Genomic DNA, 15,104 nt, shown 5'->3' on the forward strand with positions numbered 1-15,104 from the left:
AAACCTTGCAAGATCTTGAAAAGATGGTGCACAATCTTACAAGACGATTGCAAGATTCATTCTGGCAAGATTTTGCGAGATTTTGCTATCAGTACAATACCTGGGTGGTGCTGAACAGACAAAATGATTATTGAATACTCGATTCGCATGTTTAAGCAAAAGATTTTCGGTTATTCTTGTCAGAAAAACGTTCATGAAAAACGTTGTGAAATTTATGAAGAAGCAAACTACTGTAAGTATAAAAGTAAACAGTTGCACAATTAATCCAAGCAATGATTAAACTAATATTGATTAATAGCTCAAGCATCTCAACTTTCGCAAAGCTTCTGGTGTTGAAAAACTCTCCCGAAACTTTCAATAGAATTCTCGAATGTGCAATTTTTGTCCAAAATGACCCCGCCCCCAAGAGTTTTATTTAATATTTCCATAAGCTGAGCTCTAAACCGAGGCTTCATTTGGGACGCAGGAGGAATTGTTTTTTCTGTTTTGCTGTATCATGATTGAAAGATTTTCCTTTGCTTTTCAGAGGTGTCTTCTACACTCCTCTGCTGAAGATTGTCCGCTCACCTTTCAGCTCAAACTGGTGATCCACCTGAAAATATTATCGAAGTAACACACAATTTAACGACCCGAGTCGCCACTTCTTATGAATCATACTAAGATCATATATGATACCATACAAATCATAGACTATATCTTAGTATGATCTTAATAAGATATCCATTTTTCATATATGAATTTCTATGATTTTTAAGAAATCATAAATGATCGTTGTATTAAAACAAAGAAACCATAAACAATGCCGTTCGGTAAAACATCGAATAAGCACATGTGATTTTTCTACTAGACTAGTGAGTACTAAGAAATCAAATATGGTCTTAGTTTGATTTTTAAGAAATATGATGAAAGTGTCCATGTTTTTTCGTGATACCTCTTAATATCTCGAGCTGCAAAAAAAACTTTCCGCACTTTAGGCGAGCTTTCTCTTGCTGCCCAAGAAAAAACAGAGGCTCTCATAGCTGAAAAGACACAAAGCTAACGGATAAGCTAGAACCTAAAATAAGACCAATGCAAAACGTAGCACCATAACAACAAAATGTAGCACCATAACATAAAAAGACAAGGAAGTCATAAAACAAAATGGGACAAGTCCCTATAAGGGCACAAGGAATGCGGGCACCTAAGAAAAAAACCTATTTTTTCTCAAAATCATTTTTTTGCAAGAACTTTAAAAGAATCGAAAATTTGCAGCCAGGAGCTGCAAATCGAACGAAGATTTTACGGGAAGTAAGAGTTATACTGCATAAGGCAAGAAAATTAGTCAATAGATAAACAGAAAAGAAAGTCAGGTTTTCAAATGAAAAATTGCGATTTTCGAGAATAACGAATTTTAATAATTTTATATCGGACCAAGGAGTTGTCTAAATCAAACCAAGCTTGGCACGATTTATACCCTATGTTGTTAGATTGTAAGACGAAAAAAATTTTTGCTATAGCTCTCCTGGTGAGAAAGGGAGGTTTTCATACAGAAATTTTCGATTTTCGAAAAGAACGAATTTTCAAGTAGGTACTTTTTTATCTGACCAAGGATTGGTCCAAATCAAATGAAACTTGGCACAGGGTTCACTCTGCGTATGTACAGTGTAAAACAGAAGAAGGTTCCAAACCTTTATAGGGATTTTCAATAGCGGAACGGCCTTAGTACTCAGGCCACGGGATAGCTAGGAACATAAAATTGGAGTCGAAAAATTTTGCCCCTTAATTGAAAATTCTCTCGGAGCTTTTAAGAGGTTTTCTATCGACTTTTACCTCTGATAACAATATGAATGGTGACTGTTTCACATTCAATTGTAGATTACTTTTTGTCTTCGATTGGTTTATGGCTTCAGAATTGTAAATATTTTTCGCTTTTTTCTCTTCTAGGTGGCTTTAATTTTTTACTTATGATCCTAGTATGGTTGTCAATATTCCATACGACCATATATGACTTAGTATGATTTCTAAGATGCTTTTTGTTTATAATGGCATCATTTTGTCGTTGCTGACTTTTTGACTGAACGTATGGTAAGACTTGTTGGGTTGATCTATTGTGCTCTGTTTTAAAGCATCAATCATTTTTTTAATGATCTTAGTATGATTGTCAAGATTTCATACAAGTCATATATGACTTTGTATGGTTTCTAAGAATCATATATGACTTTGTATGATTGCTAAGAAACCATTTTGGTGAGCAACACGGGGAGTCAGCGCCCCAACCAGTAGATTTTAATGTATTCCACTACTGCCGCGTAATTTCGAGAAAAAGGCTTTTAAAAACGTCAATTAAAAGAAAACCCCTCTACTAAAACAGTATAGTTGGTCAACTCGGGAGCGGCAAGTCAACAATTCTCTAAATTTTGCAAAGCTCTAACTTTTTTGGTATGCAGATCTGGAAATTGTCTTAGAAATTGTCCTAGGAGCATTCTAAAGTTTCCTTAACCGAAAGTATCGCAACCTTCTGTTTATAATCTGATTTACTTGTTTTATTTAAAAATTATGCAATTTTGTTTTACTATCCGTTTACGGACTGACTTCAGAATCCAATTAAATTCACTTAAACATACTTTTACAGAGACCTGACGCAATACAGGCCGAATATTGTCTAAGACTTTACCTAACAATTGCCATGTTCTTATCAAGACAGTTTTGTCTTTTATAATTGGATAATTTTTTTCATTTTGAATACAACATGACTATCATTGAGTTTTAAAAAGGATGCAAGCATTCCAAATGAATTTTTTTTAAATATAACTTGACAACCGTTCTGTGCATGTTTTTTTGAAGTATAAGTTATTTCACTCAGATTGTTTCTTTGGTTATTATACAACAGAATATTGGATGTTCGTAGCTCAATCTCTATTGATTTATACTGTTCTATCATTTTTTTAAGTATACCGGGACAAAACCCAATGATTATCTTGTAAGATCCAGTAAGATTCTTGCAAAATAGAATGCATCCTCTCACAAGGTTTTCCCGCAGAATTTTATATTCATCTTTCAAGATCTTACATGATAAAAAAACTTTTCGAAAGATTCATTTATGATCATACTTAGTAACCATCCTGGCTCTATTCACATTAAAAAAAATATTTTGCATGAAATATTTTCAGGCCAATTTCTTAAATAAAGACACATTTACGTGGTATAGACGCATATGAAGTGAAGTTAACTACTCATTAACTTATGTTGGGCGTTTTTACGAAAGCATTGAAGAACCTGAAATAATTCAACTTCTAATTTTTTCTTGGAAAATTGTCGTCTTGGAATAGAATTGGTCCCATAAGACAATATATTTGAAGTGAATATATGCGCTTGGTGAACGCAAAGGGTGGCCAAAAAACAGCAGCTGGGATACCAGAATTTGCAATATTGAGCAATTTGCAATAAGATTTGTTACAATGCTCATCTTTTGAAATAAATCTAGAAAAATTACACTTCCTGAGGGAAAACAACGCCAAATGTAACCTTAAAGATGTAAAATTTGCAGTGGACGGACAGGTATATACAATAAATGCTCTGTTTTTTTCAAAATAAATGAAATCCCGATATCTCATTTATTTGTTTTTATCCAATTAGTACCTATTAATCTTAATTTAAGGTCTTGTGAATTCGTCAGGTTTGTTTTGTAACCGTTTCTGCATGTCTCCAAGATACAATGCTTATGAAAACAGTGTGCTAGTTAGTTCATAATCTGATTTGGTTGAAATGTGAAAGCAAGATTCAAATTTAATTTATAATTTTAAAAAAGTTTTCATCAGGGCTGAATATGAGACAGTTTTGCGCCATTAAAGAGGTGACCAACAAATTGTCTCAATTTGGTGCTCCCTTTTTCTGACTTTCAAAATAATACTTGGAATTGAAAATTTGTGAAATCTAACTTTACTGTGAACTCTTTTTTCATCCTGTAACAATGGTATCTGAACTATGTGTTTATTGAGCTGATTTGCGTTCGATGTAAATATGATTTGCGTTCGATAAATTTGATCACCTACCCAACACTTAGACAAGCCTTGCATTAAAATATCTCATTGAAGAATTTTAAAAAACACTAAACGTAACAAAACAACAGTTTGAATTTCTTTTCTGTTTGGGCAGCTATTTATGCATTTTCTCTTGAATAAGTTCCCCTGATAACCAAATTAATATCTTGGGTTCCTGTGACAAAATACTTTCAAATTTGACAACGCAGTTAAACATTCCGAAAAAGGGGGAAAATATGTTTTCCATCAGTTTTTTGAGCGTGACACTGGCACCAATTAGCTAATTAGTTCTGAAAAAATACCAGTTTCAATACATCAAATTTTAAATTTTTCTTGAAAAGGATTTGTTTTTCCTTTTATAAATTCTGAAAGTTCCAGCGATTGATTTTAGTCCTATAAAATACTAATTTTATATTTCTCTATTTATAACTTTTGCTTTGTTTAAATCTTTTTGGTTGTTGAAAGTTGTATATTCACACAACTTAAAATTTGAGAAATTAAACAATTGGTCTGTAAAAAATATTGGTAACTTTGCCAGTATTTTTTTCTCTGTTTACAAATACAAGTGCCGTAAACTGTGCAAACAGTGCAAACTGTGCTATATTTCGTAACATTTTTTACCAACTATGTTGGGTTATGGGTTTTCGCAAGCGGACTAAAAGCGTTCCTAACTAAGTAGAAAAAATAATTTCTCAAAATGAGAGAGTAACAAGAATGATATTTTACGTTAGAATTTAAAGATTTACAGGAGAGATTTGATTATTAGATCAAGATTTGATTTTGCGGATCAAAAAAGGCTCAAAATCAGCTGTATATATACCCACTGTCAGTGCGAGAAAGTCAAAATACATTACTAATCTTGGCACCATGATTTACAGTGGGGGTCGCAAGGGTTACTCAATATGGTTTGCTTCTGCAAATTTTCCAAAAATCAGTCGAAGGGGGTGCCATAAATGGTATTCATTTACACTATTCTAAGAATTCGTTTACATTTCTGGAGGTATCATAATAATTCAATGCAAGCTAGGAAAATCTTACATCAAATAATCTTACTCTAATATTAGTTATCTAGATTCACCAATTTGAACCGAATATTGATTCTCAGCACCATTTCTTGACGATTCATTTATATAAATTCTGTGATCAAAATCAATTTGCTCCTGTCTTTCTAATCTGGTAAGTTAAACTTTCTTTCAAATTCTCACTAAGTTCAAGACTATAGTTTGATCGATATTATAGCACCCCCGCTCAGAGTTGAGTTGATTGCGTAGAGTCTGTTCCCATCAAAAGAGTTCTGAATGTTTCCACCTTTGATACGGGTAAAGATTTTATGAAGATGTCAGCTGCTATTTTGTCAGTAAGAACGTATTGAATTGAAATAGTCCCATCTTCCGTCTTATAGCGAATGAAGGGAATTTTTGTCTCAAGGTGTTTGCTCCTCTTGTGTATGACTGGGTTTTGGCACAATTTCATACAATTCTGGTTGTCTTCTCCAATTGCTAATCGATGTTTCTGTTGGATGCCAAAATCCTCCAGAATTTGTTTCGGATACAATCCTTCTTGAACTGCTGCTGCCATGCCCTGATGTTCTGCTTCTGATGAAGAAATAGCAACTGTGTCTTGTTTTTTTACAACCCAGCTGCGTGCTGCGCAACGTCCGTTGAGCTTGAAGTAGTAGCCCCGTCGTTGATTTTCTGTCATTTACATGACCAGATCAGTCTGAATCACTTTCCCTCGCTAAATCATAACTAGTTTCTTTTGTGTAAATAATTTTTGAACCTTTTGAACCTTGAAGAAGTCGCAGAAGTCTTTTCCCGCACATTCAGTGTTGATTGGTAGATGCATTCATATGTCTGAACAGACTGTTGACTGTATAGATGATGTCTGGCCTCGTCTGTTTGGCCAGATACAGAAGTGATTCAACCAAGCTTCTGTAGAGCCTCTGGTCCACTTCCTCGTCTCCGTTCTGCGCTGTTTGAAGTTTCAAATTAATTTCAGCTGGAGTTCCTGAGGGTTTGCATTGATCCATTTGAAAGCGCTCAAGCATTGTTTCTATGTAACGTTCTTGCTCGACTGTGACTTTGCCTTCTTCTCGTCTGATTCTTAGACCCAAAAACCAGTTTAATCTCCCTGTCCTCCATATGAAATGTTGCCTCGAGTTCCTTTTTGGCATCGGATTTCACTGTCATGCCTCTTGATGCTACTATGAACTCGTCAACCATGACCAAGATGAAGGCGTGACCTTCTGTCTCTGCTCTCGCGAGCAAGCAATGATCGTTCCTGCTTCTGGTGAACTCCTCTATCTGTAAGTTTGAAAATTCCTTATACCAGTTTTTTTGGCTGTTTCAAACCATAAATTCATTCATTCAGTCGACATACTAACTTCTTCCCGTCTGATCCTTGTTTTACAAACTCCTGTGGTTATTCCAGATACACTTCTTCCTCAATTGGTGAGTGCAGGAAATATGTTTTGATATTAAACTGGTGAATCACATAGCCCTGCTTCGCTGATAGTTGAACTAGAATCCTGAATGTCTTCTGCTAGCATGTAAGCGCAAAAGTATCAAAGTAGTCCAGTCCTTCAACTTGTTTGAAGCCTTTCGTCACTTAGCGTGCTTTGTGTTTTTTCACTTGACCACTGGGTCCCAATTTTAATTAGTAGACCCATTTTCCCGGTATTATGTACCTCTCTGTGGTTGGTTTCACTAGTTTCCAAGCCTCATTGTTTTGGAGTGTCTTAACCTCGTCCTTCATTGCCCGACGCCACTGGTCACAATCGTCACTTTATTTGGCTTCGTAGACTGTTTTGGGCTCCACATGGTCACCTTCAGTCACAGCAAGATGGGTCCTGACTTCTCCAAAAAAATGCGGAAATTTCCTTGCTCGTATCCTCCGTTTGGGCTCTGCCCTGTACACTTGCTCCACTGCCTCTTCAAAGAAGCCAACCGTCTCTGACTGTGAGCATTCTTCTATGTCACTGTCCTCCAGCAACTCCAATTATCTGAGAATCCCTCCTGTTGCAGGATTTTAATTGTCTAGTGCTGCTTCCTCAACATCCGAGGCATCTCGTCTCAGTGTCGTTTCTTGAGTGTTCACGCTCTCTGCGTCATGCCACGCCTCCTTCATAGCAGTAGGTGTTCCCTGCTCCTCTTTGTTGTCATCGTCTTGATGACCATCATCTGGGTGCCAGATCCCCAGTTGCTGTGATCACTCATTTAGTAGGTCGGGCGTCTCTGTGTTGTCATGGATTAAGCCCACTTGGGACTCTTTGATAATCACATCTCGAACTGCCATCACCTTGCGTGTTTTGGGTACGTACACCAGGTATCCATTGTCTCCTACAATGTAACGTGCAAACTTTCTTTCCAGTGACTTGGGTTCAGGTTTTCTGACGTCTCTGTCCCTCTTCCTCGTGAAGACTGTGCAGCCACAAATGGATAATTTACTAATTGAAAGCTTAGGTTTTATACCTCGCATCAACTCTGCTGTGCATTTTTCTTCTCCTCGTCTCATAACAAAGTTTTTGATCCTTGTTGCGTGGAGTATTGCTGCTCATCACTTCATCTTGGGAAGACCAAGGTCAATAAGCAAGCACCTTGCCATCTCCAGCAGTGCCCAGTTCCACCTCTCAGCTATCCCATTCTGTTGTGGCGTCTCCGGTATGGTCTTTGCCTGTCGAATGACTGCATCTAATCAGTACATCTTGAATTCCTCTCAGAGAAACTCCTTCGCATTGTCTTGTTTCAGCTTCTTGGGCATAACCACACAGAGAACAAACTACTTCAGTCTAGCCACTGCTTCACTCTTTGCCTTAAGAAAGTCAACAAACACAAAATTCGTGTACTGGTCTGCAAACACAATGCAGATCGGGAACCCTGACTGTGACTCTACTCTGAAAAGTCCCATCACGTCTGTGAACACCCTCTCCAGCTTCTCTTCTGGTTGGGTCTCGGTCACTCTTTGTACTGGAGTCTTTGTGATCTTGGCCAATGCCCACACATTGTATACATAATCGAGTTCCCCCACTGTTTCTGGTGCATTCTTGACCATATCTGCTTGATTCAAATGACCAAATTGTATGTGCCATTTCTTTCTACTTTCAAGTTTCAAGCTGTTTGAACTCATCTTGGATTCTAGAAAAGCTGCAGTGTAAGTAAATCAAATTTTTTTCTCGAGTTAGTTTTACCCGAGTTCACTTCTGGAGTTTTAGGCAGCTATTTCTTTTCTCCAAAGTGAAGCTATTTCCCCACTCGGTGCATCTTGAGACTGATGAGAGGTTTGATTAATTTTCAGGCTCACACAACTTATTTTTGAGTTCGCATTGGAATTCCCCTTTGTTTGAGAGTATGCTGATCTTCGCATAGCCTCTGCCCAACAAATTGGAAGCCTCTCCGTAAGAATTTCTGATTTGATGTGCCCACTGATTGAATGGGCACGAAGTCCAGGAACGTGTCGATGTTCGTCAATATGAGATCGTTACAATAACTGTCCATTAGCATGCCTGCTGTCTTTCATTGGGTAAGAGCTGCCCAGTGTTCCTCGTCTGGTGAAGCCAATATTGGACCCATTTCCACTTACTCCTGTTTGCCTCCATCTTTTTGTCTCATGCTTGACCTGTCTAGGTGATCCTCCTCAACACACTTGCTGCATTGTGACGTCTCTTTCCTACTGTTGTCCTTGGCAAAGTGTCCAGGGATGCCACACACAGAAGAGTTTCTTTTCTTGGATCCCCCCTTGAAGTCACGCTTCACTATCAGTGCCACTGAACCACTTTGTCCCTTGTGCCTCACAGCTGTTCAATCATTGAAGTTCTGCAGCCTTTTCCTCAACTCTGCGAAGCTCGTGGCCGGGTTGAAGCTTTCCAGTATAACAAAACTTTCAAACCTCATTGGTAGACCATTGAGGACCAGACGTTGAAGAGGGTCTCTGAGACTGCTTCCCTTGCTTTTTGTAGCCTTTTGAGCAACTCCTGTACTCTGATGAAGAAACTATCCAAATTCTAAGCATCCTCGAGCTTCGAGCTGCAGTCGAAAAAGCTGTGCCACCAAAGTCAGCACAGTTGGCGTCTTCACACTCTGACATCTCTCCTGCAAAAGCTTCCAAGCCTTTGCTTCATCTCCTAGGCCGTTATCTCCCACACAGTCATGTCTCATCAGTATGAGTGTTGTTGCATCTAGAGTCAGTGCCAAATGGCACCACATATTGTTCCGTTTCTCCTTGATGTCTGCAACTTCCTTCTCATAAGCATCCTTCAGCACCTTGTGGTTCTTCTTCTCATCATTGCTCGCCCCATTGGCTAGTGGTGCAGGCCCATTTGGTTGCTCCTCTGTCCCAAGTAGTGGTTTGTACCGTCCCTTCGTCTGCATCATTGCCACAAATCTTGTGCTCCAGATTGGAAAGTCCTGTGCCTTTCCTGAGTAGGCAAAACAAAGTGAAAAGAAAAAGTACTCAGCACAAAAAGATTATGACTGTCAACAACAAATTAGTTTCGTTTTAGAATTTTTGTGTCTTAGAAAATTGCTGGGACCATAACTTGGTGGGTTATGGGTTTTCGCAAGCGGAATAAAAGGAGTTTTTAACTAAGTAGAAAAACTAATTTCTCAATTTGAGATTAAAACAAGAATGATATTTTAAAGTAGAATTTAGAGATTTACAGGAGAGATCTGATTATTAGATCAAGATGGTGATTAGACTTTGCGGATCAAAAAAGGCTCAAAATTGGCTAAATATATACCCATTATCAGTGCAAGAAAGTCAAAATACACTACTAATCTTGGCACCATGATTTACAGTGGGGTCGCAGGGGTTATCCAATATGGTTTGCTTTTGGAAATTTCCCCAAATTCAGTCGCAGAGGGTACCATAGATGGTATTCATTTACACTATTCTACGATTTCAATTTTTATTTCTGGTGGTATCATAATCATTCAATACCTGCTGGGAAGATTTAACATCAAATAATCTTACTCTAATATTAGCTATCTAGATTCACCAATTTGAACCGAACATTGATTCTAAGCACCATTTCTTGACGATTCATTTATATAAATTCTGTGATCAAAATCAATTTGCTCCTGTCTTTGTAATCTGGTATGTTAAACTTTCTTTCTAATTCTCACTGAGTTCAAGACTATAGTTTGATCGATGTTCTAACACTATATATCAAAAAAACCTAATTTTTTACATTATTGTCAAAATAATTAGCATTTGCAGCTGAATAGATAATCCTAAACATGCCATTGTTATATACCATAATAAGAACCGGTTTAAATTTCATTCTTTACACATTTTCTTCAAGTTTTAACAGTAGACAAAACTGGCACGAACCCTCAGCATAAGATCATTCATAAAGAGATTTTGATTTCGTTGTTGTCCATTCAAGGTTATATTTTGGCTCGTTAGGCCACACAGGTCAGAATGTGGCTTTTTGAACATCAATTAAAACAAGATTATGTGGCTCATTCTAGGCTATACGTGATCACATTTGGGCATATGTGTTGAGTTGTGTGCTATCTAATTAACTTATGCCCGAATTGCACCGCACCGCACACCAGCATCACACCCCTCCCCGCGCGTCGTTTTGGATGGCCTTTGGTCATAAGTACTTTCTGACCGACACACCCGCGTTAATGTCTACATACTGCCACTGGGAGGCAGGAAAAATTGTAGAACTTTCTAACCTCTGCCATCATTTAACAAGTGGCACATGGAGTACAGAGCCAGGTGTACAAACAGTCCTCACAAAATGCTCCTCTGATGTTGTACTTCTCTCTCAATCTCAGACGCATGATTGCGAACAGAATTATACGTGCAACTGCAGCACCTGCTATTATCAAGCCACAGATCATTAGGAAGAAGTGAACTCCTGGAGGGTAGTCACGAACATCAGAGTAGTAATCGAACCCACTGAACCTAAATTAACACAACCTATATATATTAAAAGTTTCTCAACTTACCAGAGAATCCCAGTTACTTTCGTGCTATTCCGGCTTTCAGTCCTTAAAAAAATGGGTGAACGTGGGCAAAATGAGGACTTTTTAGAAAATTTGCCTCACAAATCTACACCATATTTAAGGGGTAATAAGGTGGAAACGACGGATGATTTTAAACAAAGGTGATTTCGGGGTGAATATGCTGTTAGAGTGGGGGTAATGGGTTGAATTTTTGTAAGACGGGGGGTAATGGGGAGAATACAATAAACAATGTGAGAGTGAGAGGGGGTAAAGGAGGGAAATTTAGAATTTCAACCTATTAACCCAGATTTTACTTCATTTCCTCGTTATTACCCCCACTCTTAGAGCATCTCCTCGCCATTATAAAGCGTATCTACAATTTGGATCAGACATTACGCCCCACTACCGAACCGACTTTTTAAGTGGCAGACGCCGGCTGAGCGCAACACCCTAAGACCGGTGACTTGGTTTGAGCAGTTCAGAAAAGTACCAACTGCTCGGATCACTTAACATTGTTACGATCCCGACAACGTCGCCCGCTCCACCCCCTTGTTGATCAGCTTTGTTTTAAAGTATCAACATAGACTAATACCGATCAATTGATCACCAAAAATGATATATAATTAGACTTTTGTTGCTAAATTCATGCTAAAGTTAAAACTTGGTTGATTATAATACTCTTGTAGAATTCATTTTTGATTCGGATTCCCATGCCTAACTGCTTTGATTGAAAAAACATAGAGTTATACGACACAGCATATATTTAAAAAACTGATCAGACGTGAGGTTGAACACGCTATCCCAATTAAGAATAGTGTAAAACTACTACATTGCTCAAAATCTAATGTTGCTGAATAATTAATTTTATCTATATTATGAGAAGACCTGATCTTGAAGAAAATTTTTTGCAAGCAACCCACAAATTGAATTCAGTAGGTGTTCTGACATAGCTTTATACCCAGATGACTTGGCAATGTTTTTTTGCCTGATATTTAAAAAAAGTTCGTACCTAATTTCGCTATCAGCAAATAACAGATTTGTCGCCGGAACAAAAAAGTTTTTAAGATTTAAATGTGTATTCAAAATTTTCCAGCGAAGTTTTCAACGGGTTTCAGTTAAGCAAGCCGCGTAATTGTTCATTCAAAATATTTTTGTACTCGAAACGTGCATCTAAATCGGAAAATTGGAGAGTATAAAAGCTGATAACATCTTGTAGCATTATATTTCCTGTAGGAATCACATCACTCAATCACTCCTGTCAGAAAAATATGAATCATCTATTTCGCAACAAGATAGGCCTCTGAAATCTGAAGGCATTAATATGATCGCCCAGTTATTTAATATTTTCAGTGAAAAACATTATTATTAGATTGCAAAGTTGATAGGCAGAGTACAACCAGCAATTTTTAGTCATTTGATCCATTTTGTGTGACTCCCAACTTTGACGTCATTAAATCTTTTTATAAGACAGTTCATTGTGGTATATGCTATTTTAACAAGAGTTTTGGGTACGCGCATGTCCATTTAAAGCTCCAATTGAAACATAAATGTTTCAAAATGATTGTGAATGTTAATTAAACTACCTCCATAACTCAAAGTTAGGTCTGATGACCCTGCCAAAGATTAAAGGTTCCTCAAAAATTCGATATCAAGTCAACCTGTGACAAATTTGATATCAATTCAAACCTGGTAGATATCAATCTACCTAAGCATAAATCGCCTGGACCGGGCTACATACCAGCATGGGCGCTAAAAGATAGTTAACTGTCTATTGGAACTCATTTACAATTTGTCGTCAATGAATGTATAAACAAAAACACGTTTCCTAATATTTTGAAAGCAGCCCATGTTACACCTGTTTATAAGAAAGGAGACCGACTAGAACCAAAAAAATATCGAACCACATCAGTCACACCAACTCTAGCGAAAACTTTTGAGCGATTACAACTTGAACAACTAACTCACCACCTATTTCTAATGGTCTGATTAACAGGAATCAATCCGGATTTCGAAAGCAAAAGTCCTGTCTCGATAATATCATTTCATTAACTGAAAAAATAAACCAATGCGTTGACGAAAACGAAATTGTTGTCACACTTTTTTAGACTTAGCAAAGGCTATAAATTCAAACTCAATATCTATAGATATTTTTATGAACAAAATAAAAAGGTATGGAATTGGAGATATTGCAAGAATCTTATTAACCTCCTTCCTTTCTGATAGAGAACAGAGTGTAAAAAATGGGATAGCAAAATCAGATTGGGTTGTAATAAATCACGGTGTTCCTCAGGGAACTGTCTTAGAGCCTTTAATTTTATACTTTTTGTAAACGGCTTCAAAGAATCTGTATCAACGAATTGTGATGTATTACAGTTTACCGATGATACAGCAGTTCTATGTCATGCAAAGAATGAAGCAAATTTGCAGCTAATAGCTGAAGATACATTAAACAAGACAGATCAATATATGAAACAAAATGTTAACCTTGAATTAGGCAAAAACGGAGTTAATTGTGTTCAGGAATGAAAAATAGCCCATCATTGAAACTGTTTAATTCAAGGGAAACCGATTAGAAGCATCTGAAAAATGTAGTAATTTAGGTGTAATAGTTGATAGGGAACTGACATACCAAAATCAACTTAATAAGGTTATCATTAAAATGGCTTCAGCAATCAGATCAATATATTTCGTTCGTTATCAGGTACCGCCAAAAACAAGATTAAATCTTTTTAAATCATTAGTTTTGTCTCATATAGATTTTAGTGCAAATGTTTTCAAAATTTACCATCTTACTCTATCGATAGAATCAACAAAGAGATAAACTGGGGCATAAAAGCTTGCTTTATGAGAACCAAATACGATAGTGCCAGAGACCTACTTCTGGAGACTAAAATTCTTCCATCAGAGCTCCAAATAACACGGGTGTCATTAAATAGATTTTTCAAAATTCTCCAACAAACAAGAAATCACTCTAGTAAGCATTTCAGATTTTTAGAAAACGTGCCAAATATTGCAAACAAACGAACTCATAACTTTTTCTTAGAACAAAAATGTAAGTCAAAATGGAGTAATGGTTCAATTGTTCGTAACTTTATTCGAAAAGGAACTCACTTCTAATTACAATTAGAAAAGAAACGTCGAAGACCAAATTTAAACAAAAAGTTACAGCTGAAATGCTTAAACGGCACGAAAGAGTTCCAAGAGACAAAAGGGTTGCAGGATTCAAACATACTTTTTAAACTCTTTTAAGAAAACCGAACTTTAGTTTGTTATGAATTAGAAAATAGTAATGTTTGATAACTAAATTTCTAACATGTAACATTAACCAAGTGGTTAGTTTAATTTACATGTTTCAGATTTAAAAAAACTGCAACATTCTGACAGTAAAATACATTAAAACTTATAAACGCAAAATAGTAGAAACAGAACGTGAAAGAACGCAATTATGTAGGTGGAAAAATATATATCAAATTTTTATTCTTTATAATTTAAAATCTATTTTCACGGAGAAGCTCGCCTACAAATTTTAATTGCGCTTGACTTTTGTGAGAAGAATTATTTTGAAAGCATACGGGCTCAAAAGTGTAGTAAATTGATCCTGTAGCTCATACTAGCCAGATACATTGATAAGACTATGCTAGAGGGAAAGTTAACAATCGAGCAATAAGCAAGATGTCCGCTACAGGGCTTCGCGGTCTAAAATTGTTAGCATTTTTTAAAATACTGAACAAATCAAAACGAGACAAAGTTCATAGAACTAAAAAGCGTTCAAATCAAGTATGCTAGGAATTAATTGTTTCGGCTATGTACCTTAAAAATCGACACCAGGGAACGATAACCTACTGGAGTCACTGTTTTCCCGGTCCGAGTGGTCGATCGCCGTGTTTTCTTTAATTCAACTTCAAACTTACAACAAGCAAAACAGGATGTGCATCTGTGATATGCATTGTCGTGTAATGAGAAAAAGAGAACCATGACAGGTTATGGAATTTTGGGGTCATTCAAACTTTTGATTCAATTTGCCTAATTTTTGAAATTTTCGTAAAACGCTAGCTAGTAGAAACACTGTAATTATGCCTTGTATTCAGATAATAATGGGCCACTAGTGTGTATTGGTGGACGCACCCAACCC

At 36.9% G+C, this 15,104-nt stretch overlaps 1 protein-coding gene across 2 annotated transcripts in view; it reads right to left on the reverse strand.

Moving 5' to 3' along the window:
- The window catches only part of LOC142342414 (uncharacterized), a 150,524-nt gene that overhangs the window by 127,487 nt on the left and 7,933 nt on the right, over positions 1-15,104 (reverse strand). Inside the window, exons 3-4 of one of the 2 annotated variants that reach the window (XM_075393735.1) lie at positions 10,700-10,931; positions 198-592 (exon numbers count right to left, since the gene is read on the reverse strand). The exons of the other annotated variant lie outside the window; for it this stretch is intronic. Of the exons in view, the coding sequence (XP_075249850.1) occupies positions 10,712-10,931 (220 nt within the window). The 3' untranslated portion in view covers positions 198-592; positions 10,700-10,711. Of the gene's footprint in view, positions 1-197; positions 593-10,699; positions 10,932-15,104 lie in introns of those variants that run through there. 2 annotated transcript variants of the gene reach the window in all.

The sequence above is a fragment of the Convolutriloba macropyga genome, chromosome 7, assembly GCF_964194025.1.
Source record: "Convolutriloba macropyga chromosome 7, txConMacr16.3, whole genome shotgun sequence".
In the NCBI taxonomy this organism is placed as follows: domain Eukaryota; kingdom Metazoa; phylum Xenacoelomorpha; order Acoela; family Convolutidae; genus Convolutriloba; species Convolutriloba macropyga.